At 32.9% G+C, this 26493-nt stretch overlaps 2 protein-coding genes across 2 annotated transcripts in view; one reads left to right on the top strand and one right to left on the bottom strand.

The window, feature by feature from the left end:
• LOC125844901 (fluoride export protein 1) overlaps positions 1-26493 on the top strand; it is a 300878-nt gene that overhangs the window by 223706 nt on the left and 50679 nt on the right. The window lies entirely within an intron of this gene.
• Positions 2744-4431, bottom strand: LOC125844899 (protein NODULATION SIGNALING PATHWAY 2). Its single transcript, XM_049524262.1, has one exon. The coding sequence runs from the start codon at positions 4267-4269 to the stop codon at positions 2782-2784; it is 1488 nt and encodes a 495-aa protein (XP_049380219.1). The 5' UTR covers positions 4270-4431; the 3' UTR covers positions 2744-2781.

Here is a 26493-nt window from a genome sequence, read left to right as displayed (position 1 = left end):
ACCCTAACTCCAAGAGCGCAACAAGTTTTCTTCAGTTCCAGCCCAGAAATCAAAAGATTTCTCCTTGAAATTCGTCACCAGGTATGTGGGATTTCACTAGTGGGTTCCTTTCGCCCATTAGGTCCCTAGAATTCAGTCAGATTCTTGATTCCATGATTATGAATAGACCTAGGGTTTCTAGAATCTCAACAAATCATCATGAATTAGTTATTTAAATGTTCCAAATTCGATTATCATGTTTTTGCTCAGTTTATTGCTTGAATTTCAGAACCCTAGCTATGTATTTCTTTAGTTCTTGAATTACACATGCTAGGTAAGATATTTTAGTATTCAGTTATACATGCCTTAGTTTATGAATTCATCATTATCAGATTATTTGTTGCATTCTCAGTTATGCATGTTCTGTTTTGAGCTATCCAGTATTATAGAAATTCAGTCATAATATGTTAATCACTTAATTTATTAGGAGTAGCATAATACCAAGTTAGACTAAGGTTCAGCATACCCATATAGTCCTAGAACTATGAGCCACGTATGTGTAAGTCCCCTCTGTGGGTAATATCAGTTAGTGATCACGCCAGCATGTCTCTACACCTTTGGTCGGGTGTATTGGGTCCTCTCGATGGGGCGTATACATCGGACTCCACATTTAGCTCATGTGATTTTATGTCGGTTATTACTATCTCCCACAGTTCAGTCAGATTCTATTGCATTGACCATGTATCAGTATATTCAATCTCAGCATGTTATAAATTGGTCATTGCATTCAGTTAGCTCAGTATTCAATATCCATATCATGTCCAGATTATTTCATTGTTCTATTGCTTTGTTCAGTTATATGTTATTTCAACTTTACTCTATCTTGCATACTCAGTACCTTTCAAGTACTGACGCATATGTGCGCTACATTTTCTCGTGATGTAGGTCCAGGTTCTCAGCATCCAAATCACGCTTAGATCGGTTCACGATCTTCAGTTCAACAGAATCAGTGGTGAGTCCTTATTCTCCGAGGACAATAGTCATGAGTTTCTTTTCAATATTCTTTTGTCCTTTAGTTTCAATTTTGCTAGACTTAGCTGGGGCCTGTCCTAGCATTTTTAGTCAGTTAGAGGCTATTTTCAGACATAATTAGATTCAGCTTAGTATTGAGTTAATATCATCTTTGTATTAAACTCATCAATTTTCATTTATCTCAGTTATGGTGTATGGGTATTCCCCATTTTTTCATTTTATTTATGATTTAGCTTCCGCATCAGTTTATTATCTTTAGTATGCTCATGATCATACCAGCAGGGTTAGTTTAGGATCACTTGTGGTCCTAGGTCCCGTGTCCACGTCTCGGGGGTAGTCTCAGGGCATGACATATTCAAACAACATTACAAGTTAGCAAAGAAAAGGGGTGACAACATATATATAGAGATAGAAACCAATTCCTTAACTATAAAGAACATCATACAAACGAGTTAGAGAATCCCATGGGAGATTATGGAGACAGTGGATGAAATAATAAGAGAGGTGCAACAACAAAATGCTACTACTAAGCATATTTTCAGAGAAGACAATCAAATTCTGGATTATTTAGCAAATATAGTTATTAATCAAGAAGGTATGCACATTTTCAAAAGTTTCACAGAGTTACCAACAACAGGTAGACACATAATTAATAGTGATAAAGCTCAAATTCCAAATATAAGGATTAGGACCAAGCAGATAAAACAAGAAGAAAATTCAGAAGCTAGGATTTAAATAGGAAAGAAAGGGGGCAACAAACATATTTGCAAAAGAGTATGTCTATAAGAGGGGATCATTACAATTGCCTTAATAAAGTTTTTGCTAATTTATGTTAGAACCCAAAAACTTTCACCAAAAAATCAGAGATACATGCATCTTTAACATTCAAGCATGAAAGTCAAACTCAAGCAAAGTTTGGCACGAAGCTCAAAACCAACTGACAAAGTACAAACTTGGGTAAGAACTAAAAAGAGGTAGAGGACTAAGGAAATAGAGGAAGTCGAACCCAAGGACGTACTGTGAACTCCTTGGCGGTTACCTCCATGAACTCCACACTCGGGTGAACCCATTACCTCATATTAGGAGCAAAGGAAAGTCAGAAGGCAAGAAATGTACAAGAAAAGAAAGTAAACAAATATAAAAAAGAGAGGTACCTCTTAATAGTGAATGCTCATGTGTGAGTTATAGATGAGGGAAGTGGAGAGGCGGCAAGGTGGAAACAATCCCACAAGAGAAGACAACGAAGAATGAGGTTCTAGTGACTACCGGAAGGGAACCTTGTGGAGACAAGTTGAGAATAGGAAAGTGAGAGAAAGGCGGATAATGTTAGGGTTCTTTCCTTATATACATAAAGGGCTTAGGATGGGTTGGGCTCCTTTGTCCGATTTTGGTGGCAACAATATCAATGACAACTCTATCATTTAATTCATTGGGTTTTGTACTCTTTTTCCCTCGACTAAGTTTTTATCTCAAGTAGATTTTTCGAACAAGTTTTTTAACAAGGCAATAACATAAAGCATACTAAGATGATTACATGTGAAACAAAAGAGTAGTTTCAAACCAAAATAACACTAGAAATGGATTAAAGAATACACATAGTAGCAACTTGGAATATGAATAGATGAAAAGCCTCACGAAAAAATAGTTTTAATCCAAAATAACACCACTAAAACAATACACACATAGTACATAAAGACTTGGGGTGGGGAGGGGTGGGATTTGGGGAGGGGGGGGTGGGGCACACTTACAAGAATTATATACATTTTGTTATTACAAGTCAATATCCATTGTGGTCCAAATAGAAGCAGAAAGTAGGCGCCGGGACTTCCATCCTAAAACCAATTTATTGGTCCCAATTTCCTCCACCCTATACCCATCATTGAATAGCCCCAACAACAATTTTGCTTGACAATGATTTGCAAAGCTTATATTACTCTCACAGAACCCCACCCCACTTAACCACTCCCCCCATGAGCACCTTTCTTCCTCTCCTCGGGCCCGGTAGATTCGGGCCAATGACCCAGTTATTCGAGGCCCGAGGAATACCCGCTCCACCAATGCCCGAGCTCGGCTTTGCAAAGGGAATCCTGCCTCAAGCGAATCATAGAGTGCTGAGTAGTGGTGTAAAGTATCCATGAACCGACCCACGAACCCTTCTTCGTTTCCTATTGGCCTTAGTTCCTCTTCGACTAGGGTCACGAGTCTCGGATTCAGTGTCTTAGATCCAGATAGGAACGAAGCGACTGAATCTGAGGCCCGATAGCTAAAATGAGGCAAGTGAAGCATGCAATTAATAATTAAAGCTTCGCCTCTAACTAACTTGAGATTTGTTGGCTTAAATATTTCGTCTGAGTCCAATCTGCAGTGATGAAATGAAAATGGCTGACCGATAGATGCAGCGAAAGCCGTTAACCGACGGCCGGTCTCTTGGACCGTCCCGAATGACCGACGGCCGCTGCCGCTCCTTGACAATGCTGTGATCCGAAGGTGGGGAGTTGGGGGGCCATCTTTTCTGGACACCAAAGCTTGCATTAACGATGCCCATTGAATTCCTTCCATTATATCGTAATCCACAATATGAACTCTTCGATCATGGGTTACCGATTCGAATATAGCTTGATTTGCTGTAAAATGCCCAAATTTGACAAAAGGAGACATATCCTGCAATAGCTGAAAAGCTGCTAGAACATCTCCCTGATGGTGTTCGTCTTTGTAATTTGGGGAAAACATGTGCTTAGCGTGTAACGTACCGGAAGCAGCGCCGTCGAGCAACGCCTGCAAGGCGTCAGTGAAATGCGCGGCCAATCTCTCCATATTGGTAGCGCCGTTTGGGGACGCCAATTCCTTGAGCCGAACCAATATCACTCGAGCCAACTCACGGCTTTTATTCACGCCGGTTAACGCCTCCGCTGCCGCCATGAGGAGGTGAACAAGCTTCAGCCCGTTAATATCTTCCGATTGGTTGTTATTAGAGTCTCCTGATTCGTCTTCTTCTTCCTCCATAATCTCAGCAGAATCCTCTTCGGAGTTGTGAAAGCAATTACCCGATCCCTGGATCATAGATTCAATTAGATCTTGGAAATTATCGCCACCGGAAAACGCATCCCAATCGAAAACCGGCGACCAGTCATTCCATGTACAACCATGATCATCTTCGGAAGAAGAAGAGGTTGTTGTTGTAGTGATAGTTGTAGTGGGTGTGCTTAAACTAGCATAACAATCAAAATCTGAGATGGTTTCATCAACCATCATAGCCATAACTGCACTCCAAGTGTTTGTTTATATGCCTCACTCAAGATTATGTGCTATGATTTATAAACTGTAAATAGGAAAGAAAGAGCTTAAACAAGAGACAATAGGAAAGTGATTAAGATTAATTAAAAGCATTAATAAAACAGGGATTAGTACTCTAATAAATAGAGTGGTAATGATGGGTTTCTTGTTCAATAGTGTTGGTGTGGTTTAAAATTTAAATTAGGTCATCAAAGCTGATTAATCATGCATTAGTTAATTTACTCTTTTGCCCCAGATATTTTAGTATTAATTTAAGAGTTTTGCTCCAATGTTTTTTTTTTCTTGTTTGTTTATCACTATGGTCCTCTACCAACTAGAAGGTCGGAAATTTTGAGGTATAAGATTGCAAGAACCTTATAAAAGTGGGGATATATTTTATTTGATGTGTGAGGTTTGAGACAAACATAGTGCATTAGTTTATTGAAGAAGTATGTGCCATCCATGTCATGTTGTATATTTTAGAATAAGATTTGTTAAAAGAAGTCTATGTATAACTAATTAGAGTTATGGAGATATTAATATTGTACGGATTAGTTATAAGTAAATTTGTGTATTATTTTATTCATGTATTAGTTATGAAGAAATTAGTTATTCCACCTTCTATCCAGTGGCGGAGCCAAGATTTTCAATAAGGGGGTTCAAAAGCTAAAAAAATAGACACATGAAGTAGCTGAAGGGGGTTCGACATCTACTATATATACCTAAAAAGTTATTTTAATCATGTATAAATTATATAATTTTCCGCCACTGCTTCTATCATGCATAAATAATAGAGAGAAATATTGAAAATACCCTTAAATTCGGCGTGAATTATTAGTTTCACCCCTAAATTATTGACAACATTAAAAACACTCTTTTACTTGACTAAATTATTTTATAAGTTTCCAGGTCATACTAAATTGCATATTAGTTAACAACCTATATGAGAAAGTAAAAAAAAAAAGTCCAAATAATTAAGGAAAGGAAATTGAAAACAAAGATAAAGTTGATGTGATGACTAATCTATAATGTACCAAAGTCCAACATTATACTGTTCTTGTCACTGTGAGATGTGAAAATTAAATTAACCAAATACATTTGAGATCTGTTAAAAATAAATTAGTAAATAAACTCAGATCATCAACTTAATTCAACCAGCTGACCGTGCAGTTCTGAGCTTACAATCCCTCTTTACAAGAATAATATACATATATTGCGAGTTACATATCAAGATTATTGAATATTTTTTGTTACTTTTCTAAACTATAACTCTTTAAATAAAGGAGTAAATTTTAGGTTTACCAAACATAAAAATCATATTTGTAGACTATAACTATAGTTTGTATAATTGCGCTCCATAGCAAACATAAGATTCGTATAAATCGTTGGCAGCCTCTCATTTGTATAAATCGTTGGCAGCCTCTCGTTTGTTTAAATCGCGGACAACCTCTCAATTCAATTGTATATATGTAACTATTATGTATACGTATCAATGATTGTGTTTGTATATCTGCGTAAAATTTGAATTTGTATACAATTGAATCGAAATAAAACATTTGTATATCAAATTTCTCTCTCTCACTTTATACAACACAAATTATACATTGTAATTTGTATAATTTGTGTTTGTATAAAGCGATAAAGAGAGAAAATGCAAAAGAGAACTGGTAGGGAAAGATCTGTATTTGTATAATTATAAGTGTATTGGATGAAAATATATGTATTTGTATTTGTATATACAGTTTCCTCTCGCTTTATACAAACACAAACACAAACACAATTTATACATTTGTGTTTGTATAAAGTGAGAGAGGCGAGGGAAAGTGGCGAGAGAGATCTGGGAGAGTGGCGAGCGAAATTCATTGGGGAGAGAGGCGAATAACAATTTGTTTGCTACGACGTACAATTAAATGAAATTGTGCTTTTCACACTAAAGTTGTGGGTTTGAACCCCCTCTTTTTTTAAAAACAAATGAAATTTAGAACCCCGAAGTCTTAATCATGGCTTCGCCTCTAAAATTAATCAATGTATTTGTTTTTATAGCAATATATTTATTTCCATCAAGTTTGATTACTTCCAAGTTCCAAGCTACTCATAGCTTGCAGAAGTAACTAGAACTACGAATCCTTGTCTCTAGCTTCTTTTTTCTTTCTAATTTGTACATTAACATGAGTTCAGTTCTTCCTCCAAATACTAAAATTTTACAAGAAAAGTTAACTTCAGTGTACATTTATAGGCAGGGAAGACAAATTTGAGGTATAAAACATAGCACAAAACAACAATTTAATAGAGTAATTACTTGATCCAATTTCCTTGGAAATCATCAATTTGAAACCTCAGTTGCAAGAGGTTATTTTAAAAGCTAAATGACAAAAAAAAATTGTTTGTAAACCATGGGAAACTTACATAGATATACTATATTAAGAAAATATTTACTATTCACTTGATTACTTTTAATACATTTATAATACAATTTTAATATATATTACATAGAATAATTTATAAAACACATATAATGCAAGTTTTATTAATGACATTTTATCACACATTTTAATACAATGTGTTAGAGTTTTATTACACCAACACAATGTGTCAATTTCTTACCAAACAAGCATAATATATTTTAAAACAATTATAATACATATATATTGCATACATAATTCACTTTTAATACATATTGTAGATTTATCATAATAACGCTATTTATTGCTGTACATGATAATAAATAAATAATATAACCAAAATCAATAATTATTTATTCAAAGGTATCCATCCAAAATCATTTTTTCAGGTTTGAGTCCACTATAAACTTCACACTTGTGATGATACGGTAGCTTCACAAGTAACTTTGGTGCGGCACGAACAACGTTTCACATTAGTAAATGAAAAAATTGAAAAGCTATATATAAGGTGTACTAAATACTTTAAATGATGTGAACTCGTTTTGGAGAAATTGTGTAAGATTAATCGAAAACGGACAATATCATAACATGTATGTTAATTATATCTTTGGGCTGACTTAGCCCAAAAATTAATATCAGAGCCAATGATTTGCAGAGCCGAGTATGAAAATAATAAAGTGATAGTGTGGGGCATGACTCACTACCTTTATCATGTTAAAGGCAGTTTGAATATGCACACACATGTGAGTGACACATAGTGAATCTCGGAAATTGACTCGTGGATCACGATGATGGGCGATGGTATAACTTAGTTCGAGGAACCACAATTGTTGGGTGTGGAAACAAAGTCTCACATCAATAGTTTGAAAAGATTGAGTTGCTACATATAATATTATAGCGATACTCTTATTGGTGTGAGACCTTTGGTTTTAGTGAAATGCATACCGGCTTGACCATAAACGAACAATATTACATCATATTAAAAATATATATCTTTGTATTGATTTAATCCAACAAATTCCATATGGAAAAAATATTAAGGATGTGTTCCGTATTGGAGAAAAATATTTTCCAGAATCAAGGGATGAATCATGAATGCATAACAATCATGTATTGAAGTCTTTGGTAACAATGTAAATGCACTTTGATGCACAAGATTGAATCTCAAATATCTGATTAAGTAGTTGACAATACAAGTAATTTTACTGAATTTCATCAGTCTATCAAGTGTATTAGAAAAAATAATAATACATGAATTACTGAATGGCAAAGGGGTAGTTGTTAGAGTGTATTAGAAAAAATAATAATGCAAACATTAACTTTGTGTAGCAATATCTTTTTTAGCGTATGTATAATTAATGCATGCTTGCATTAATTAAACACTCTATTGTGTATTATTAATACCATAAATTTCATGTATTAGTAATACAAAGATTTTAATGCATGAATTAGCATCAACTCAAACCTTTTTACATCTATTCCACATATTTGTGGTGGGTATTTTGTGAAAAAATATTTTTAAAAAAAAGTTTATGCAGTGCATGCTATTTTTAATACACCAAACCAAATAATGCATAAAAAACAATCTCTGCATAACTAATACAATTATGCAAACTTAACTAATACATTAACATTATTCTTATACACCCTATCAAACGACTCCTTACATTAATATACATTGTCAAGTGACTTCAACATCATTTCTTGTTTAGAGATTTTTAAAATTTTAATAAAATAGAATAAATTAAAAAATACTTAGTTGAAAGGTATTGTGTGGGGGACTATGTCATGGATGTCACTTAGCCTTGCCGGCTTGTCCGGCTCAACGTTTTCACCATCAATCTTTCACTTAATACAAAATTCAGTAAATAGTAGCATTGACAAGATATTTATTATTAATATAATAAATTCCAATTATATTCATAGTTATTACTTGGAGAATGTCACTCTTTAATGGCCCAATTAGAAATCTTTACAATTATTTTATTGCAAATGAACGATTAAAATTTGGAGAAATTGCAAGTCAAATGAATGTGATTGGTTTCATTTCACACGTCATTTAAATTAATCGTAGTATGATTGCGTTCTTATTTTGGCTGGCCGATTGGAGAGTCCTAGATCAATTTTTCCCATAAAAAATATCTCTAATGTGTTATAGGGTTATGTGAATTTCTCTTTCCACAAAATGTCTTTTATATTTTGAAAAAAATTAGGATTATGTGAATTCCCCTTTCCACAAAATGTCTTTTATACTCTCTATCCAATAATAGTTGTCCGCTATTGATTTGACAGAGCCACACGGGAATTAAGAACCACTAGTGGTAATTTTACCAAATCATCCTAATTAAATATTAGTTATCCAAACATTAAAAAATAAATAGTATTTAATAGCAATGGTAAAATAGACACAACATGGCAAACTATTCATTAATTTTATAATCTGGACAAGTATTGTTGATCAACATCCCAAAATAGTATATATATAGTGGACAAGTAAAGATGAACGAAGGGAGTATTCCTGAAACATCTAGGATTATGTGAATTTCTCTTTCCATGAAATGTCTTTTATATTTCGAAAAAATCTACGCCGGAAAATACTAACAAAATATGAGCTCACAGACTCATAACTTCATTGATGAATTCAAGCTAAGAGAAGATAGTAAAAAAAGAATATTTTTATTGATCACAGTATTTTATACATTCAACACTTAAAAAGAATATAGTGTTGAGTCTTATAGCTTTAATCTACAAAATATCTTCTAATTGACTTTTAAAAAACTATGCAAGCTTATCATTAAGTAACTAATAAATGAAATGAATAGTAACTAACTAAATGACGAGGTTTATTGTATATCACAAATAACTAATGGATCAGATTCATCATGTGATGCATTTGAACAAATACCTTATGCTTCGCAGATGAAGAGCACTAGGTAAATCAAGATGTGATAGTAAATTTTGTTAAAGAAAGTAGAGAAGATGGTGGTAGATGTCATGAAGTTCTCTCTTTAGAACAAACAAAGAAGATAATAATTGTGATTTTGTTAGTCACGTGAAGTTCATAGTTAAATTGAACAATTTTTTTTTTTTGATAAATCTGTTAGGTTTAGGATAAAAAATCAAAGTAAGCACATTTTATTATATATTAAGAACTATTTCAATTAAGTAAAAAGTATATTCTAGAATTAAAATAAAGTATTATACACACATTAAAGATCATCTTCATCATTTGACTTTCTCCCTGTAGTTGTAATGTCTTATTTCTTGTGATTTTGCTTTTAATTGTGAAATGATCATTTTGCCCTTCTTCTTAGCATTTTCATGCTTAGTTTGTGTTTCGAAAATGGTTGGTTTGGTCCACGATGCGATCAGGTGTATTTTGGTGATTTGATCCCTCTTGAGTTGATAATTTATGATATGATTGACTTTAGTCAACATTTTGAGTTCTGAGCATCGAATGGAAATTCGCCAGTTTCATTGTGTCTGAAACATCAAGTTTGAGCTAGTTAGGTGGTTGGTAAGGCTTCCGAGGCCTTAGGTTGAGATTTAGGTTTTTGGCTGAGAAGTTTATTAGTTTTTAGCCTTAAGAGTGGTCCGGGAGGGTAATTCCGTCATTTGATCTCTTTTTGAAAATTCGTCGAGTTCATTATGTCCGGAATGTCGAACTGGGGTAGCATATCCAGTTTATTTTTATCGGACTCCGAACGAATTTCAAGGTCCATTCGATGATTTGAAAGTTGGCTATTTTTCTGGTGCCTGTTGACTTCACGATCGCGAAGGGGATCTTCGCTATCGCGAGGGTCACATTTGCGAAGGCTGATTTTCTTTTGCGAAAGGTCAAGTGGTCAGATCTTCACGAAAGCGAAGGCCAGTTCATGACCACATCCTTAGTGTTAGTGAAGGCTGAAGCTTTTTTTGGGATTCGCTTTTGCAAACAAAATGTCACTTTTGCGATATCTGAGACCCTTTTTGGCCTGCCATTACAGGATTTTTCTATTTTTCTCATTTTCACTCGATTTAAGCTTAGAAGAAGTGATTTCTTTGAAGTTTTTCTTAGCAAAATTCGTGTGGGGAAAGTTCTTCTACCAACTCCTTATCATTTTCTTTAATTTTTATCACCCAAGATACCTTTTAGATCTTGATTTCATAGTGCGTCTTTGGGGCTTTTCTCCCAAAGTTGAAAAATTAGTAAATTCGGAACTCATTTATTGATTTTTTTTAACGAGGTTTTCAACTACAAACTCCACTGGACTTGTAGAACTTGATTTCTAACAAAAATAAATATGATTTTACCCTTTGGATTTCCGAAGTGATTTTTGGACTATTTTACTCCCGATTTCAAATCCTATCAATATGAATATCATTGGACTCCTTTTTTGATGAACTCTTTCCATTCTTGATAGTTGAGGATCGTTTCAATGATTGTGCGGTTGAGGAAGTGCTCCGATAGAGTTGTTCGAGTGATTTTCGGCATTAAGGGAGGTTTGACTATCCCTTTGAGATGAGTAATTCGCCTTTCTTAGGAAGTCAACTGTGAAATGAGTAGTAGCGTGAGTCTTAGAAGTTGATAAATGTTGTCCTGCTTGTTTAGTTTGTATGATGCCTATTTGTGATACTTCACCTGTGTGGAGGCTTGATCTATAATTGTTACGGAATTCTGTGATATTTGAGTAATTGCTCGAGCGAGGGGCTATGTGAACTATCTTTATATTTGACATTGAGATGCCCGAGTTAGGGGCTTGAGTTACTTTTTGAGCATCTTAAAATGAAAGAAATATTGTCTAAGTGGTAAAGAACTAAGATTGAATTCATATAGTTTCCTCCACTATCCCTATCATATGAGAATATGCATGTTTCATGACTTGTTGAGTTTGAGAACTTGATACTATTTGAAACCCTCGATGAATTGATTATGCCTTGTGTTACATGTATGTTGTGATGCATTCATCTTCATGCAACATATCATTGTTCATGGAAATATGAGAAAGTGGAGATATACTATCTTTTTGAGAAAGAAAATGTGACACCTTACTTAATCCTTGACCACGAGCTAAGTGGCAAGGAGATGAGATATATAGATTATGAGATTGGTATATGGATTATGTGTCCCCCATAGGTCCCTGTATGGAAGCTAAATGCTCGGCAAGGTGTATACGACAGATTGTGCGATGGCCTTGGTACCACCACATTATCCCATCATTTCATCATCACATTGACTAGTTTTGTTGTGTTGTGTAACTTGTTTATGTGTTGATTTAAATAGAGGAAAAACATAAAGACACCATCAAAGTTGTCCCGTATTTGCATAAAAACACCTTAACTTTCAAAGTGTCCTATCACCCCATATAACTAATTTAGATCTTTGTAAATGGGCCATTTTGACCCATTCCCTCGTCTGGGTTGTTACCACACACATGAGGCGCATCATGCAGTGTTTTCACTGCTATGGACTAGTTTAAAAGTGCCACATGTCATTTTCTTTCTTTATTATTAATTATTTAATTAATTTATGTCATGTTCCCCAAATTTAAACCCAAAATAGCAATTGGTAGCCCTAATTTTTCAATTTCATGGTTTTTTCCATAACAAGATCAACGTTGCTGCTCTCTGTTTGACGACTTCATCATCTTACGTCGTCCTTAATCATTAAAATAGAATAGTTGATTGACCATTTGAGTAATGGACTTCGAAAAGGTTTTACTAGAAGAGTTAAAACAATAGACATAAGCATTGTCAAGAAAACAGCCAACACAGAACAAAATTACAGTAGCACAGTATCAACATAAATTTATCCCATTGCTAAAACGTCTAAAATCAGTATACTGGGTGATTTTTTTCTATTTCTATCACTTTCCTTTCCGATTCTTTCGCGTTCTGCGCAATCTGCGCAAAACCATTTCCCCTTGGGTTGTTCTTTAATGCCAACACAGCCGTAGTGGAACCACTCTATTTTGCAATTAGGATTGTCGCAAGCAACAAGCATAATGATGATAGTCATAGTGGAGGCGCAAGAATAATGAAACAGTATGTTGGTTCGTTTGGATCAACAAGCATAATGATGATAGTCATAGTGGAGGCGCAAGCCAAACAGAGAAGAAAAGGAAAGGAGAAGACGACCTTTCTTCAAAGAATAGGGTCGGGTCGGGTTGAATTCTATCACAGGGAGTGAGCAACATGCGCGACTACATAGACTAGGGAATGGGTCAAAATGGCCCATTTACAAAGATATTAAATAGTTATGTGGGGTGATAGGACACTTTGAAAGTTAAGGTGTCTTTATGCAAATACGGGACAACTTTGATGATGTCTTTATGTCTTTTCTCATTTAAATATTATATGTACCCTTATATGTTTACTTTATTCGCACCGTTCTATATCAATTGGCGGCACCGATGCCGAAATGAGACTTTTCTGCGTGCAGGTGAAAGCATTTCATAGTTTATTTCTTAAGTCTGTTTAGTTGCTTATACTCAGTCGTCGGTCTAACCTATTGAGTATATGTTGATTGTACTCACCCCTACTTATGTTATCCCTTTGATGCATATCCTAGTCAAGGTGATCCTCGTTGTGGTTGACTGGATCCGACGAATTTCTCTATTTCGGAGTTATGGTGAGATCCTACATTCCGGATCACCATTGATCTCCATCTATCATTTAAAATTTTTAATTTTCCTTTCGTTGAGATGTATTTCAGATTCTAGAATATTGGATCAAGATATGATATAAGAAGATTGGATCACATAGTTTTGATTTTCTAATTTTTTTTCTTTCCAAAGTAATTAAGTTAATTAATTACTATATTTTGATCCCACTTTGAAATTAGATAAAGTAAAACCAAGAACGTACGTAGGAAAACAGTACAATAACGTAATATTTTAGTGAAATTGAAGTCAGATATGGCACTTTCAAAGGGTTTGAATTGATTAAACCAGCTAAAATATTCAATTTAAAATTCTATGGACGGCATGCATTCTCAAAATGACCTACTAAAAACCCTTTAAATTCTAACCATTCAAATAATCAGTTGTATGTAATTAAATCAATGAGTAAAAAGATATCTACATCTAAGAACATATAACAATATATTAAGTCCAATTACTAATCCGTCAGCAAAAAGGTTTTGTTTGGAAATTGGAAGGCTTGTTAATATATTAATATGTCAATATCTCATTATCTCATATACCTTGTGATATAGTAGTGGGGAAATATGTAGTTTGCTTACCTAATCTTTAATAAATGAAAAAAAAAAACATTAACTTGAAATATTTTACACCAAAAGTTCTTTTGAATCATGAAAAGCACTAAAAAGATTTACAATTTTTTTTAAAAAGAAAAGGGGCTAATATACCCTTCAATATTGTAATCTAGAGCTGATATACTTTTTGTTATAAAAATAGCTCACATATATATATATATATATATATATATCGTTATACAAACGATCGAATATGTCATTTTGATCTAACGACCCGATTTAGACCTGATATATCCCTTCTAGTAAATGGTAATTATTTTTTGAATTTATTATTTTGATTGTCAAATTTATTTATTTTTCACTTGTTTTTTAAATTTTTTTTTATCATAGATACAAAAATAAATTATAATATAACCACAAAAATATATATATTTTTAAATCTTTTCTTACTTTTTTCTCCTTTTTTATTCACTTTTTATAAAAATAAAATTATTTCTCATATTTTACACTAAAAATGAGCAATATTTCTTAGAAATTAAGAATAAAAAATTCAAATAATAATAAACAAATGGATCTATGAGGGGATATTTAAAACTCAAATTAGCCATTGAAATAAAGAAGTATAAAAAATCATGTGTGGGAAAAATCAACTATACCCTAAAATTTGTTAGAGAATCATATATACCCCTACATGGATATTTTTAAAATTAATGTTTTTACTTTCATTAGTTGATAGGAATATATGTAAGCTATTTTTATAAGTGTATGAGTATATGTAAGTCACTTTTACAATGATAAGATATATTGAGCCAATTCTGTAATGATGATAATTTATCAATTCTAAATCACAAGTTGAGAATATATCAAACCCTTTTTCATTTAATTTACAAAAAATAGTCCTTTTTCTATTTATTTTTACTAGAAGTCTCTTTTCATTAAGTAAGTATTCCCCCATGTCTTGAACTCACTACATAGAAAATTCAAATGAAGGGTAAAAATAAAAGAATGTTCTAAAAGTAGTCTTGAAAATTGAACATGTAATATCTTGGACTTAGAAAAAGCTAAATTTGAAAGAACCAAATTTAGAGTCATGCAAGTTACTCTATGGTAAGTTTTGGGTTAACTTCAAACGATCATAACTTTTAGCACAGGATGTGTTAGGTGGCCCATGAAATATCAAATCAAAGGTCGTTGAGTCCTCTTTCCAACGCCACTGAGTTTGCTAAATTCCGAGTTCGACTGAAGGGGATATGCCCATTTGAGTGCTGCCTCTCTAGATAGAGCTTTTCATTCGTTTTAAGGAGAAATATTTTGGTCTTTTCCTTACCCCATTAAGCCCACACGTTTTGACTCACCCAAATAGGGGTCTAAGCGGATTGATTTCAATTTTCAATCTCTCAAAAAATAATGTTTAAGCAAGTTAGGGCAAAGTTCAAGAGGAGAAGGGAAGGTTTTGGGGAAATCGCCAAGAACTTGGTTCTTTCGAGGTACGTGAGGATTCTCAGTAAATCATCCATGAAATTGTTATGTGTAGGTTCTTGAGGAATTCTTAAGCTTTTACTTCATTTTTTTTTATCAATGGAGTCATGCTGGATTGTTAAAGTGAGGGTTTTGCGAATGAGTGTTGTTCTTGGTGTAAATTGAGTGAGTTTTCGATGAATTTCGTTGGGCTTATGAATCTAAATGAATTTGGGAATAAATCAATCGACTCCAAGTGGGGGTTAAGTCATGAATTGAACAAGAAAAACTCGTCAAAATTCTGGGTTTGAGGTAACGCATCGCGCCCCCAAGGCGCCAGGAGGTAATATATTGACTGTAACTAGGCCAGACATCGCCTTTGTAGTTCAAGTGCTCAGTCAATACATGCACTTATCAAAGGAACTACAGGTCTTGGGTTATTTATGCCAAGGAAGAAATGTTCAGAATTGGTAGCATATTGTGATACTAAACGGCTATGGAAGCCTCAACATGAAGCGCTGATTAACAAGCTTGGAATGAAAAATGTTTTTAATTCTCAACTTGAGGGGAAGTGTTGAAGACATGTAAATAATTAATTGTACATGTTAATCAAGTCTATTGTTTAGTTAATTAAGAAGGTTAGTTTGTATAGAAGTTCTTGACAGTTAGAAAAGTTGTTAGCTTAGAAACATACTCTGTATATAAATACATAGTTGAATGTATAGTAGAGTTTGGAGTCAAAAGGATAAAAAAAATTGCCAAAAATTCCAAAAGGACACATCATATTTTTTTAAAACCAAAAGGGCAACCGGAGCGATATCCCTCTGACACATATTAACGCCGTTTACTCTGTTAAAAATAAAAATTGTTGCCAAGGCAGCAATTTTGTCCAATTTTTCTTTTCTTTTTTTCACTAAAATCGCTGGCACAGCAGTGATTATTTAACTCTAATTTTTTTTCCTCCAACTAATATCGTTGCTATGACAGTGTTTTCATAGAAAAAAAAAATTGGCAACTTTTTTGTAAAAACTTTTTTTTTGGAAAATCGCTGCCTTGCCAGCGTTTTCCTTAAAAAGAAAAAAATTATTTTGAAAATCTTTTCTTAATTTTTTTTAAAAAGTTTTTATGAAAAAACAATTATTATTTTTTAAATCGCTGACAGGCAGCCTGATTCCACCCAAAATTTTGGACTCGACGTAGAAATCATCAAAATGAGGCACAAACTGTAATTGGTGTCGAATTAAGCTGCCTTTTCAGTGATTTTGTTAATTAAAATTATTTTTTAATAAAAACGCTGCCTTGTTTTTAAAACAAAAAAAAATAATTAAGAAAAACAATTTTTTTAAAAAATAAAAATTGAAGAGAAACGAATTTAAAAAAAAAGAAAAAAAATTAACTAAAACGCGGCAAAAGCAACGATTTCGAGATATATTTTTTTTTATAAAAAAGCTGCCAAAGCAGCCATTTTCATGAAAAAAAAATTTAATTTTTCTTTTCTAAGAAAACGCTGCTATGACAGCGATATTAGTTTGAGGAAAAATAATTGGAATTAAATAATCGCTGCTATGTCAGCGACTTTAGTGAAGAAAAAGAAAAAAAATTTGGACAAAATCGCTGCCCTGACAACGATTTTTAGTTCTAATAGAGTAAACGGCGTTAGTATGTGTCAGAGGGAAATCGTTCCAGCAAAAGCAATTTTACCCTTTTGGTTTAAAAAAAATATGACCTTCCTAGATTTTTTGATAAATTTTTTTTACCCTTATAGCTCCGGATTCATGTGTAGTAACACACATTAATAATATGGCTCTTCATTCAAATAAACACTTAAAAAAACAAACTTTTAGCTTCCCAAAAGATTTGCTGGTAGATTATAAATCTTGAAATTATTTCCAAAACAAATTAATAAATACGAAAAGTACTAAACCAAAATGAAATAAAGTGTAGTAGTATCTCATAGTAATAAAGTTAATTTTACGTTATTCCTTTGAGCGAAAGGGAATGTCGACATGTTGTCGATATAAATGGATTAGCTTTAAAAAGTTAGAATATGTTTGCAAATAATAAAAACAATAATTTTCTCTTCATGATGTGATTAGCTTTACAATACAAAAAGATTTATGGAAATTTCTTTTTCATTTCCTCTTGTAAAAGACAACGTGTATTTCATTTATGTAAAAAGAAAATAAAATCTTCAACTAGGAGATTTTAAAAATTACAAAGTTGTAGTGGGCTAAATACACCTAACTATCGAGAGGATTCAATAATTGACATAGATTCAAGAAATTATTTTTTACTTATTTGTACGATATAATATTGAATCGACGAGAAAATTCAATAGAAACCCTTCATCGCATTTTGCTGATTGCAGATTCAGCAAAATCCAGTTGCTTTGACTTGAACCTTATATTGTGTTAATGAAGTTTATTTAATATGTCCAAAACAGTGATTTGAAACGTAGTAAACAAAAGTTAATTCCGACTATGCTTCAAAGTATTAGTCATTGTTTATATTTACAATGTAAGGAAAAGAAAACTTTAATGATAAGCTTATTTATGTTTGATAAACCAATTTAAGATCATTAAGGGCCATTTGGACATGAATTATTTTTCCTATTTTTTCAGAAAAAAATAAAATATCAAAACAATGTTTGATTATCGGTTGAACTGATCTTTAAAAAGAAAAATGAATTGGAGATGAATTTTAAGTTTGACAATGTGTTGTTGAATAGTTTCAAGTGATTTTTTTTTTTCACTTACAAAACTTACACTTTTGATCATGTTAATTTATGTAGGTTCAAATGCCTTTATTAAAAAAAAACAATGCAATCAAGCGCCTATTAGGTAAAATAATTAATCAATGAATAGAGGAATAATAAAATAGTCAATCATGTAGACACCCAAATTATAAAGATGAAAGTCTTACGTCATTGGTAAGTTTGGAAGTACAAACACAATTTTAATGAAGATAATTTGGAATTGTATATAAGAATTTTCAAAGAATAATTAAGAAGAAAAAAAAAGGTGTTTGGGAAGTCAAGTCAAAAGTTACACAGTTCATATTATTATTTTATAAAAGATTCTCTAAATTGATATTATCGATTTATAGCTTGGACAAAATAGTGATTTATCAACCTATAATTAAATAGTCTCTTATACTTTGGCATATTCTCCACAATTGATGTAATTGGTTTGTCTGGCACACAAGCTGTAGGAATCTTTTAAGCTACCAAAAAAAAGGAATACATATATCATTAATATTGTTATTATTATAAATTATAAGTGCTATTGGTGGTACATTAGTAGTACATTTTGTTTCATATCCCTTGATTACTCTCAAATAATTGGCACTCAAAGATTGTTAAGATAAAATTTTCAAATAATTGGTACTCCAAAATAATTGCTAAAACTTCAATACAAGAAAATTACCATAATTATTCGGTCGGTCATTTTTGGAAAGTTTTGTAAATTTACAGTTTTGCTCCTTCCGTGATCGATCCCGAGTCATTTATGATTGAGTTTGAAAAGTTGGTTTTGAACTTTGAGTTAAAAGTTGAGAATTTGGTAAGTTTGTGATCTTGAATGACTAAGTTGCTTAAAAGTGGTTTTTGGTGTCTTTTAGAGTTTTGAGTGTCGGAATGATATTCTGTCAATTTCATCAGTCCCGAAATGTGAAGTCTAGTATGTGATAGTTGTCGGTTTCAGATTCAGAATCTTTTTGAGGATTTGAGGTCCTAAGTTGTGAAATTGTGGAAATTTAGCATTTGGATTGACTTTAGTCAACATTCAGGGTTCGGATACTCGGATCAGAATTTTGAGAGTTTCGTTGGATTTTGAGATGATTTTAGGCCTAGGTGAGGTCTTGGTTGATTTTTTAGAGGTCCCGAGTTTGTTTTAGCCTTTTTAGGCGTTGAGTTAGTTTCTTGTGGTTTTCACGAATGTTGGGTCAAGGAGACCTCAAATTCATTTTTTGACGGTTCCATTGAGTCTGGAACGTCAACTATAATTGATTTGCATATGTGGTTTGTGTGTACGGGGTTCCAAACAAATCTCAAGGGTCCTTTCGATGATTTTGAGTTTGGTTGTTTTGTTGGTTTCTGGTTTTGGTGCATAACCATTTTGGTCATCGTGATCGCAAGGCTCCATTATCACGATCGCGTAGCACAAATTTGAGGTGTATCATAATCGCGCGGGTCCTTTCGCGATCACGATGGTCAACTTTAATGAGTTGACTATCTTACTCATCACGATCGTGTGACTCTGGGTCGCGGTCACGATGAGCATTTGAGACCTGGGCATAATATTTTTCTAAATCGGGGTTTCAACCCAATTTCACCATTTTTGAGTTTTGAGAGCTTTGGAGTGGCGATTTGAATCAGGTTTTCGAGGAAAAACTCTTGGGTAATGATTATTTTAAATTACCCATTATTATTATTGAGTATATGAGTTAAAATAAAAATTTTGGGTTGATAAATTGGGGGTTCTTCATGAACTGACCCTAAGTCCTTTTTCGAAATGGTTTTCACCAATGAATTTCTAAAGCCTTGAGTAATATTCCAAGTATTAAATTTTGGATTCAAACCTTCTTTTTGAAATTGAGTTTTCAGTTTATTTATCCATTTTCAAAGAAATTGATGTGGGCATTGCCGTTTCCAAAAATTTATTGTGAATACTTGCTTGTATATAGATTTTGTGGCTTCGAAAGTGATTTGGAAGGGGAAGACTCAATTCTTGAAGTGATTAATTGATTTCGTTAAGACAAGTGATCTCTTAAACCTTGTATTCTAGTAGAATTCGTGTATTTTCTTCATTGTTTGTGTGTTGGGAGTAATGAGAATGAGGTGAAGGCTTAATTGTCCACTTGATAAATCTTAATGAATAAAAAGGGGTTGAAATGAAAAGGCTATGTGATGAACATGATAATGTGAATTGCCTTGTTGTGACTCTTATCAATTGATTGATGAAATGCTTGATAACATGAATGTGGACTTGAATTGCATGAATTGTTGTATCTTCCATGTGGTGTGATATTACTTGTGTGCACTGATTGTTGACCACCGGATGAGACATGTGACGGTTATGATGTCAAGGTCATTTCTGCAAGTGTTTATGATGTCGAGGTCAGTAGCGGTGAGTGCTATTATGCCGAGGTCATTTCTGACAAGTGTTGTGATGCCGAGGTCATTTCCAGCTCGTGATATTGGGCCGATGGGAAATGTTTTCGGTGAAAGATTGATTATTGTGATTAGATGCATTTTGATGTTTATGTGTGACTTAGTTGTTATTTGTGATTGAAGTATTTGTACGTGTGAATAATCTACTTGATACTTGAGATTGACGTACTTGATTTGTGCTAGTTGTTGGATTGCAACTATCGGGATGTGATTATTCAGCCCTGTGAGGTGTGCGTTGTAGAACTGTTAGGTTGGACTGATTTATGTGTAGTTTGTAGTTTGAGGAGGTTCGGTTGGAGTCTCGGGGTATTCAATTTCTACTAGATGTATGGTTTATCAGGTTGCTTGTTGGGTACCGTGTTGTTGATACTCACTCATTGCCTCTACACTTGTGTAGGTTCCGAGCCCGATATAGCGTGGTTTCTCTTCTTCTCACTTTCTGAGGCCTGTTGAAGGACTTAAGAAGTAGTTGCTTGTCGTCCCGGGGGGGCCTCTTTTGCCTTTTCTTTATGCTTTGTTCTATTTGAGAAACAATGACTGAGACTTGTACTTATTTCTTAATTCCGTACTTTATGTATTTAGGACCCTTTGGTAGGAGGTATTAATCAATAGTCCATGGATTAAAATTTAGTCCAACAAAAACATTGTTTGGTTACTTCATTTAACCTAACCATATATTAGTTATATCTTATACAATGTTTTATTTTATCCCTAGAAAAGGGAGGGATAACTAATCCAAGGTTTAACAATCCTTGGATAAGACCCCTAAGGGGTCGTTTGGTAGGGAGTATTAGGAGAAATAGTCCTTGTATTATGTGTGGTATTATATAGTACAATGTTTGGTAGGAATTTTGGACCCATGTATAACTAATCCATACACCCATCATGGTATTATAGGGTGTGTAACTAATACCTTCCATTTGGTGGTATTAGTAATACATGGATCTAATACCATGGAATTAATATATGTAAAGACAAAAATACCCCCTCAAATCCTTTCATTTTGTTTATTTTCTTGGTTTTATGTTTTATATTTGTACTAATAAATTTATTTAAATCGATTAGCTTACAAACTTTATTATTTAAATAGAGTTATTTGTAGCTAAAATATGAGTTATTTAATCTAATTATTATTAATATAAAATATTATAATCGTACTAATATGCTAATGTTGATGTATGAATTTAAGAGCTATTTTTGGTATTTAAAAACATCTTGAGTATAAAAATAGTTTAATTTATTTTGCTATTTTATTTTATGATAAAGAGCGATTTTGTATGATAAAAGTCCTAAGTTGAATAATTTTATTGATGTAAAACAATGTTCAATACTTTTTTTCTATAAATTTTTATAGTTGTGTAACCTTTTGAGATATTAACTTCAATTTATTAAGATGACAATTATTTACCCTCAAATAATTTAAGTGAGAAAATAGTGACATGGTGATAAAGGCTATAAAAATAATAATATTGCTCGTCAATTATCTACCTTGACCCAATTACATGAAATAAAAAATCTCATAAAAACTCTAGGGTATAATTGGAAAAAAGTTTTTTTTGTAGAGTTTTAAACCCCACACAAAATTAGGTAGGAAGCAACGAACCAAACACTTGATAAAAATAATCCTTGCATTACTAATCCCTTCACTATTGATCTTTGTACCAAACGGCCCCCTAAATGACTAAACTATCCCAAATCTTTTTTTCCTATTTTTTTTTGTAATTTAATGTTCTTTTTTATTTATATTAAAAAAGTTCAAATATTCTTTTAAATTCTCCAAATTCATTCAATATAATTTAACGATTTCATAAACTAATATCTTTTTCTCCATGTTTGATTTGCTATATTGGATTGATTTTTTTCTTTTTTAAAAGAATGTAGTTCGTTGATTAACCACTTGAACAATTTATTTTTATTTTTTTAAAAAAAAGATTATTTTATTTGAACAATTTAAGTAGCCTTAAATCTATGTTGATTTAAGGTATATTTGACCAACAAAAAATTAGAAATATATTGTGCTATCAAGGATCTCCATAATGGCACATCACAGCTCAAAATTAATGGAGTAATATTTTTTAAAATATATTTTAGTATTTAACTTGACTAGTTAAATGAAATAGAAATCTCATAATAACTCAGCGGAATAATAGGAAAGAAGTTTTTTCTAGAGTTTGAAACCAAACATAAGATTAAAAGTGGGAAGCAATGAACCAAACACTTGATAAAAACTAATCCCTGCATTTCTAAACCTACATTACTACTAATCCCAGCATTACTAATCCATGCATTAGTAATCCCTGCATTATGCATCTTTGTACCGAACGATCCCTTAGTGGCTTGTACACGTGACAACCGGTTTTTGGAGGTTTCAATAGAATGAATAAGTTTTCCGCTTTATCTTGTTCTTGCTTTATATTTTCGCATTTTGAGCCTAACTTTTCTTGGTAGAAATAGACAAGTGTTATCACGTTCATTTTTGGATCGTGACAATTGCATTAAGTAGTTCGAAAGTAGTAAAAATTGTGGACTCTATGCTCATTAACTACATCAATTGGGGTATATAATTCGTACATTTTCATATATATGGATTTGCCAGCATCAATTAGGATTCATATTCGGTATAATTCTGTAACCGGACTTTTATATGATCCATCAATCTATATATTTTTAGATCGGTTATTAGTATTTGATCATTGTTGAAATGTAACTGAGAAGTATCCATTTTTAAAATGGACAATAATATTTAGATAAAAATATTCCTAGCGAAAATACAAGAGATAAAATACAAAGTTACTCTTGAAATTCCTATATTTCAANCCCCAAAACCAAAGCCTTCATGAACATCATCAAAGCCGTTAGAAGTTGCCCCGATATGGCCATTAAAATTTCCACCAATTACAATTTTCTCGGTGATTGGTATACCTCTAACTACATCATCCAAATCCTCATAAAAGAGCTTTTTGGCCTCCTCGCCCAAGCCCACTTGAGGTGCATAAGCACTAATAACACTCAAAGTACATCCTCCAATGACTAGCTTAATCGACATCAACCTATCATTGATCCTCCTAACCTCCACCGCTTGCTCCCTCAAATCCCCGTCTACTAAAATACCCACTCCATTTCTATCCCTAGAGCCTCCTGAGTACCACAACTTAAACCCGTCGACATCCCGAGCCTTGGAACCTACCCATCTAGTCTCATGGACACAAGCTATATTTATCTTTCTCTTCTTGAGAGTTTTCACTAACTCTAAGGACTTCCCCGTTAGCGAACCTATGTTCCAAGATCCTACCCTCAATTTATAGAAACCCGTAACCCACTTACCACTATTCTCCCTCGTCCTCGGCCTCCACCGAAGGCATGACTCAAAACCACCATCAGATACCAAATCCACTTGAAAGCTACTGAATCTAATGTAAATTCTACACAGGAATACACTTCAAACAGAAAAAAATTTCTGCAACAGGTGTATACTCTAAAAGACCAGATAGCAACAACTAAACTATAAAATCAAGTATAGTGTATTCTCCAACAGACACGATAGCACAACTACACTATACGTTGAAGCACTGATCTGAACTATAAAAGAAAACAAGCAAGAACTGATCTGAAATATATAAGATGGAGCCCTGATCTGAGCTAACATGCTAATCAGAAACAGCCAAAAAAATTAAAACAATCCAAATAATCATAGTGTATTGCACCACGAACAATCAGGTAACCTTAAAAATCTACTCCTATGCTCTTCAAATTATTGAAAGTAGGGTGTGATTACCTACCAAGCAAGACTAAATTACCTAACAAGAAGGGTTTCAATGTAGAAAACAAGATCACAAAATCTGCAAAAAAGGGCCCAGAAAATAGGTTCAAAGCAAGAAAGAAAGGGAGACAGGATAGATAGAACCTGGTCGGTGAAGATGGAGGGCTTCGGTGGTCTTTGGGCTTTTTCTGGCCAGATCTGGTCGGTCTCACCTGTGAATGCCTTGCCTGCGCCGGAGTTGGCTGTTCGCCGCTCCCTGCTCAGAGCAGTTGGAGGTCCTGTTTGTTGTTTTCGTCCTCACTGGAACAACGGACCCCACCTAGTGGGATTTCACTGGGTATGTTGTTGTTGTTGACAATTAGGTTAAGTAGTTCGAAAGTAGTAAAAATTGTGGACTCTATGCTCATTTACTACATCAATTGGGGTATATAATTCGTACATTTTCATATATATGGATTTGCCAGCATCAATTAGGATTCATATTCGGTATAATTCTGTAACCGGACTTTTATATGATCCATCAATCTATATATTTTTAGATCGGTTATTAGTATTTGATCATTGTTGAAATGTAACTGAGAAGTATCCATTTTTAAAATGGACAATAATATTTAGATAAAAATATTCCTAGCGAAAATACAAGAGATAAAATACAAAGTTACTCTTGAAATTCCTATATTTCAAATTGTATGGGTATAATAGAAATTTCTAAAAGCTTTCATGTTTTAGTCTAGGAGTAGGATCGTCCAAATAATGTGTTTTTATTATGCAAAATGACAAACATCTAGATTATATTATGTAATATAGCTATAGTTTTGATTATTTTTAATCAGTGGTTATAGTTTAGCGAAATTTTTCTATTCAGTTTCCTAATTGTATAAATCCAGAATTTATATAATTTGGTTCTTGATTATGCAAATTCATAATTTGTATATGCTTACCCTAACTATTTGTATACAATTTATGAAAATATCATAATAAATTACCATATTTGTATATTGGCAAGCGAAATATACAAATGGAGTTTTGAAAAATTCCTAAATATATAAATATTGAATTTGTTTATACTTACCATATTTATATATTTGCAAGAGAAATATACTAGCCGCAGCTTTTATTTGTATATACTTACCATGTTTGTATATCCACAAGTAAAATATACAAATTGCAACCTCCATAGCAAAAGGAACTATACTATGAAACATAATTACCGAAACTATAGCTATAGAGCCTTATTATAATTATCTTTGCTATTTATGAAATTTTCTCTTTCAATAATCATACGTCATGAAATAAAACAAGCATGATAAGCGTACTCACCAAACGACATATAATAACCAAATTTGTATCTCATAAACCAAAAATATTCTTTTAGAATAGATTTAAATTTTATAATTTTCTCCCTCTCTTGTGAATTTATTCAAATACTTCTCCCAAATTTCTCAAATCTTCTTATACATAGTATGTAGTAACAAATATATATATATTGTGAAGGATTAGACAAACTTTCGGATATACATGTATAGTGAAGAATCTCCTTGTATCAACAACAATATTGGCCCAGCTCCAAACCCTAGGTTAGGGGTGACAATTGGACAGGTTGGGTAAAAATTTGGACGAGTCATAATAGGTTAAAACAACAATTGGGTCAAGATCAAATCCAACCCTAATTTGCTTGGGTCAAAATGGTTTAGGTAATGGATTACATTACGGGTCAAGATCCAACAAAACCCAATTTTTAATAAACTTAATTGTTTTATTTATTCTTTTAAATACCTAATAAAATTATTATTTTTCTTTATTATGGCTATATGCAACATATCAAATTAAAAAATAAGTTTTTTACATATTTCAACAAGATTTTTCATGAGCCAATTTAGAGTACATATCAACCAAATTTTTAATGGATTGAAATGGGTTAAGTTAATGAATAGACGAATCAATAACCCGCTCAAACTTAAACAATCATGCATACAGGGTGTGTTTGGTATGAAGGAAAACATTTTTCGAAAAATGTTTTCCAATTTTCTCATGTTTTGTTAGATTAAATGTTTTGGAAAATGTTTTCCAAATCAACTCATTTTTCCTTAAATTTAAGGAAAATGACTCCCCTTCAAAACTTAAGGAAAACATTTTCCAAAACTCTCTTTCAACTTCAAATTACAATTACTTTTTTGTTGAAAAAATCAATTTATTTTGTCCCTACCCTCAAACCAGCCCCCCA

This window comes from Solanum stenotomum, chromosome 11 (assembly GCF_019186545.1).
Source record: "Solanum stenotomum isolate F172 chromosome 11, ASM1918654v1, whole genome shotgun sequence".
NCBI lineage: Eukaryota > Viridiplantae > Streptophyta > Magnoliopsida > Solanales > Solanaceae > Solanum > Solanum stenotomum.
This window is presented reverse-complemented; position numbering and strand designations above follow the sequence as displayed.

What these genes read in the sequence shown, in the direction of transcription:
- LOC125844899 (XM_049524262.1), bottom strand. Translation starts at nt 4,269, where the DNA reads ATGGCTATGATGGTTGATGAAACCATCTCAGATTTTGATTGTTATGCT.